Raw genomic sequence first — 6,035 nt, forward strand, 5'->3', positions numbered from 1 at the left:
GTGCAAAAAAAGTTCCAAATATACAAGAGCAAAATGCTTTTCTCTAGCATTCTTAAATTATAATTAAAATCCTCAAAACTACAACCCCAATTCCCGAAAGTTTGGGATATTTTGTAAACTGCACCCCCCCCCCCCAAAAAAAAAAAAAATTCTATGATTTTGTTAATTCTCTTGAACATTTATTTAACTTGCAGAAGTACAAAGAAAAAAATCCAATGTTTTCACTGTCCAAAATATGAACCAATTTTGAATTTGATGCAACACACTCCACAAAAGTTGGGACAGAGGCAAAACAAAAGTGAAAAGATTACAGTATATCCAAATTAAACTGTTTTGAAACAATTAGCAAGTGAATCGTTAATAGTGAGAGTATCGTGTTTGTGTAAAAGGAACATCCCCCAAAGCAAAGATGAATCATGTCTCCTCACTTTGTGTCAAATGAGAAATCTTACACCATCTACCATATGTAATATTGTGAAAAGATTCAGGGAATCCAGAGAAATCTCAGTACATGTAGGGCCAGGCAGGAAACCTCTGTTGAACGTGCGTGACCTTTGAACCCTCAGATGGCATTTTATGAGAAATGCTACTGTGTTAAATATAGTACTTTGGAAAAGCGTTGGCACTTAACATCTCTTAACTTGAATCTCTGTTCCGCAAGGAGATACCTAATCAATTCTATGCAGAGATGGTGCTGAGTTCTCTGGGCACGAGCTCATACTCAGATGGTCCAAAGCACTGTGGAAATGTGTGCTGTGGTCAGATGATTCCACGTTTCAGCTTGTTTTGGGGAAAAAACGAACATCGAGTTCTCAGTCCCATGGCAAAACGATCCATCCAGACTTTCATCAGCGACGGATGCAAAAGCAAACTTCTATCATATTATGAGGTGCATCTGCAAATGGCATGCGTGACTTGCATATGTGTGAAGGTATTGACATGGAGACGTATATTGGGATTAGAGACATTTGATGCCATCAAGACGACATCTTTCCTGGCAAGCAAAACAATGCCAGGCCTCATTCTGCATGTGCTACAATAGAGTAGTTCCTAGACACTCTTCACCGTAGAGTGGATGTGCTTGACTGGCCTGCCTGAAGTCCAGGTCTGTCTCCTTTTGAAAATGTATGGTTCATCATGAAAAGGAGAATCAGGCAACAATGACCGGATTGTTGAGCAGATGTCTTGTATCAGGCGAGATTGGGCAAAAATTCCACTTGCAAAACTGCACCATCCTTTTGCAACAAATGATTGTAATTAAAAGGAAAGGTGACGTGACACAGTCATGGGATAGTTACAGCCATCAAAATATTGAAAATCATCTTTTGTTATTAGGCCTAAATAAAAGATGAAAGAGAATGAACAAATCAAAGATTCTTGATTGTATTCCATTTTACGAAATGTCCCAACTTTTCTGGAAATGGGGTTGTAACTGTCATGTAAATGTGAACAAAATTAAACTGGCATCGGTATGTCACACTTAGTAGTAGTACATTGGGCCAAATAAATATTGAATTATATAAGATATAATTACAGGGCTCGACATTAACGCTTGTCCGCTTGTCCGGGACAAGTGGATTTTTTGAAGGGGCAAGTGAAAGAGAATTTTACTTGCCCGACCGGACAAGTATCCTGATTAAAACGTCAAAAAATAACTAGGGAATCACCAAAATGATGGTTCAGAATGATTCTGCATTAATTTAGTGTAATTGGCGATCGATAGGGGATAATAATATATAATGTATAATAAACTGACGGTAACAAGGTTTCGCTGTTGAGGCTCGCACAGCCTCTCGAGGAGAAATCAAAACAAATGAGCACCGCTCGCACAGAGAAACTCAGTTAACATGCACGGTTAAAATTACAAATTGTGGAGTTTTTATATTTATAACATATGATAGCCTACAGTTATGCAACATCACAGAGTGCTGTTTTCCTGAATAACATCACGACTGAAAACGACACAGATTTCATATGACAGACAGTTCCATAAACAATTAATTAACATTAAGTCACTTACGATGCAATATTGACTGTTTTTGTTTGATTTCAGCAGCAAAAATAGTTCCAAACATGGATCACAGCAGAACCATAACGCATCTCACAGCAACAGTACTGAATGATTCAGTGTTTGAATGAATCGGTTGAATCAAAAATTCAATTACCTATTAGTAAAGGACGGCCTCATTCTTGAATGAATCAGCCATTTGAATGAATGACTCCATGACTCACTCACTCACCAGCTGCCACCTACTGGTGGTTTAGTTTCATCTTTCCATAATTTCTAATTTGTTTATTCAAACATATTTAAAACAATCTCATAACATTATTTAAAGCAGTTGTAATTTTTTTGTGTGTAAATTATTTAATTTGATTGGTAACAGCCCTATAGTGTCTTATTCTTATTTAATTTCTAGATCAAATTAAAAAAATAAAATGAAAGCTGAAGCATAGCCTATATTTAATAAGATTATGGAAAATATCACAAATTTGCAGATTTAAATATGTCAAAGCTTATTGAACATGGGGGAGAATATTGCTTCAGAATAAATTATATTTACAACATAAAAAATAAAAAAAATTCTGGACAAGCAAATTTTTTACTCGGACAAGCGAGTGACAGATTTATTTGTCCGAAGGACAAGCATGTGAACTGGCTTAATGTCGAGCCCTGTAATTATATATTCCATAGATATTGTAATATAGCCTAATTCATGCCTCTTCGCGAAAAAATACCAAGGAAATCATTGAATTATTGAACCATTGTTGTTGGCTATAGAGCCTATTATTTGCATTGCAGGCTGTATTTGCATTGTAAACATTAATATTATTATATAATTCTGACAGGTCTATAACTTTATTGGACTATGACGACATGACATTTAGCCAAGTGATTTATTTAATGTATAATAAAAATAAAAAGAAGAGTTTTGTTTCCTCATAGGCCCACAGTTTCCAGTAAACTACAGCAGCATGTTTTGGCGGCTGTGTGCTAGTCACTACGTAAACCAATGATCATTTAGAGGTGAGATGATTCTGCTGCTTGGCAACAGAGCAAATGAAGCGAGGAGGAGGAGGGCATCATCATCATCTGTGTTGAACCCGACACTCTCTCAGTCCAGATTACATGGTAGGTTACCTCTCTGTATTTGCAAAACTCTTTATTCTGTATACAACACGTTGGATGTTTAACTTTAGTGAACAACGTTGTACGAATATGTTTCTTAATGTGCGCGCATAAAATAACGGCCTATGTTTTTATCAAGCCTTGTGACGTAGTTACAATCGGATATGTGCGTTTTCTTTGAGCTCAATAATATATTTTATAGCATTTATAACCACATTTCTACATTAGCTGGTCGGTGAAAATAATAAAATAATACAAATGATGTATATATCGTGTTTACATTTGACGTTTTAGCTTGGCAGCAATATTTTTTCCACTACCACGTTGTGTTTATTGTCGGTGTAGTGAACGCCAACGATGGGTTCGGCTCCGAAAATGACACACACGGTTCTTCTGGGTGTCATCATAAGCTCGATGGCCGTCGTTTCTGGCCGCAGTCCACGCACGGTGGATCAGGTGTCGGAGGCGGATATCCAGCGCCTGCTTCATGGTGTGATGGAGCAGCTGGGAATCGCTCGGCCCAGGGTCGAGTATCCCGCGCACCAGGCCACCAACATAGTGGGTCCTCTCAGCATCCAAGGTAAGCGTTTCTCTGTATAATAACAGGTTTTAAATGATTGTACCTGGGATATAATAACTAGCCACAGTTTAAAGAGCTGTCCTTTATTAAACTCATTAAGCGGTTACCTTTATCTGTAATTTTACACTCTGTCCAATAGGTGGTGCCCATGAGGGACTCCAACATCTCGGGCCATATGGGAACATCCCTAACATTGTAGCAGAGTTAACCGGGGACAGTGTTCCCAAAGACTTCAGCGAGGACCATGGTTACCCTGACCCTCCCAATCCTTGCCCCCTCGGAAAGACTGGTATGCAGACTCAAATGCAACCAAATACACAAATATACAGTGGCTCCACCATTTATTTAGATTATCAATCACACAAAAGACAAGAGAAATCCATTATCTGAGGCAAATAATTTTTTTTAAATATTTGATTAGATTGAACATGTTCCATATTCCTGAAGGAACTCTTGATAATGGGGTGCATCTCATTTAAAAAACGTGATCCTTTACAGCTGCTGATGGATGCTTAGAGAACTCTCCAGACACTGCGGAGTTCAGTCGAGAATTCCAGAAACATCAGCATCTCTTTGACCCTGAGCATGACTACCCTGCGCTGGCGAAGTGGGTAAGTTCACACTTGACACCTTGAAATAGGTCGGAGTAGACTTTTGATTTCTCATTTCAATTAAATGAATGATGAATTTAGTGAAAAGCGCAGTGAAGTTACTTTACTTTCTCTCACACTTTTATTATGCTAATTGTATTTGGTAGTATAAAAGTAACTTAGCTATCAAAAAAACATGTTTTGTGCATTAGCATATTATTTAATTGATGATTCTGTCAAGTACCTTTGCTGTACTTACGTATGTTCTCCTCTACATTAAGTCTTACATCCTAATTGGTGAAATCGATCAAGTTAATTACATAATCACTGTAATTTAATGTAAAATAGTTTTGTAATATAAAAACAGTTTAGTAGAAGGACCTTAAATTACCTCTTTGAAAAATGTTAGTGTTATAGTGGGGTAGCTTTATTTTACAAGGTGGTGATTTTGTATGAATTTGAATGGTTCAATTTTTTAAAAATGTAAGCAAGAAAGTGATCAGACCATATGAAAGCTTACAATGAGATTGTATGAATTCATATGACTTAGCCACCAATTCGCCAAAACAAAACAAAAAAGTTAAGAATTGCCATGAGAGTGTGTTGTAGCAGCTAATGTACAGAGAATGTATAATGTACAGATATGTACAGACTGCTCTAAATGTCCATTTTTTCTTCTTTCAGAATAAAGGACTGTTGTATGAAAAGCTGAAGGGTGGGCCAAAAAGAAGAAAAAGGGTATGCTATAAACAATATTTTTCTTAGCATTTTTTTGGTTGCATCCTTTTCAATAGACCAGCACTATTACATACATGTCTCGTATTTTCAGTAAAATGTCACAGGATCTGTCGCTAACTGTGTTTCAGAGTGCAAATCCATATCTGATGGGACAGAGGTTGGATAACGTGGTGGCCAAGAAATCTGTGCCACATTTCCCTGAAGTGGAAACTGCTACAAGCAACATCAAGGCCTGAACCTCATGTTGTTCATAAACATTTCTATGAAAATGACTTTTCAGTTTCACAGTAAAATCAGCATTCAATTATGTCTGATATCTAAATGAATCATATTATTAATAGAGCAAGGGTGCAAATGGTGTTTGTAACATGAATGATTATTCTCTTGGCACAATTCGTTGTATTACCACTTAATCAAATAAAGATGATATATATGTTCATGTGCAGATAATCTGGGGTATGTGTTTTTAACTTCATGATTCATCTAAATTACAAATATCAAAATGTGCATCCATCGTGAAGGACTTAACTCTCTAAAAGCACTGGACCATCCCCAAAGTGCTGTGAATGATCTTAGGCTGAGGAGGCGTGGACTGCCCCATTCTCTTAAATGTCAGTGCTCAGAACGGAGCTCCATACCTTATTTTGACTCTGAGTTCTGGAACTTTTGGTTCAACCAATTTTTAATTGTACTTTGTTATGGTATACAAAGACCTTTGTGTACATCGGAAGTCCATGTGAAGACGAACTATTATTAATCTGAGGTAAGTGTGCATATCTACCAGATATTTAGTTTAAATCACATCTGAAATGTGTTTATAGAAATAAGTTGCCAGAGGGAAATAGCAATTGGCAATTATGTAGGGAATTTGAATAATAATAATAATTTATAAAATTATACAATTTGGTTAAATAATTGCAAACTTTGCTATTTTTATATTTATATGAAATGTTTTATAAAATTATATATATATATATATATATATATATATATATATATA

The 6,035-nt window shown here is 36.4% G+C and overlaps 1 protein-coding gene across 1 annotated transcript; it reads left to right on the top strand.

Moving 5' to 3' along the window:
• Window positions 1-513: 513 nt before the first annotated feature.
• Window positions 514-5,483, top strand: scg5 (secretogranin V). The gene is made up of 6 exons (XM_079830727.1): window positions 514-3,130; window positions 3,473-3,707; window positions 3,847-3,996; window positions 4,206-4,318; window positions 4,982-5,035; window positions 5,164-5,483. The coding sequence occupies exons 2-6, from the start codon at window positions 3,485-3,487 to the stop codon at window positions 5,269-5,271; spliced, it is 648 nt and encodes a 215-aa protein (XP_079686853.1). The 5' UTR covers window positions 514-3,130; window positions 3,473-3,484; the 3' UTR covers window positions 5,272-5,483.
• Window positions 5,484-6,035: the final 552 nt, after the last annotated feature.

This window comes from Gobio gobio (genome assembly GCF_949357685.1).
Source record: "Gobio gobio genome assembly, chromosome: 12".
NCBI classification, from domain to species: domain Eukaryota; kingdom Metazoa; phylum Chordata; class Actinopteri; order Cypriniformes; family Gobionidae; genus Gobio; species Gobio gobio.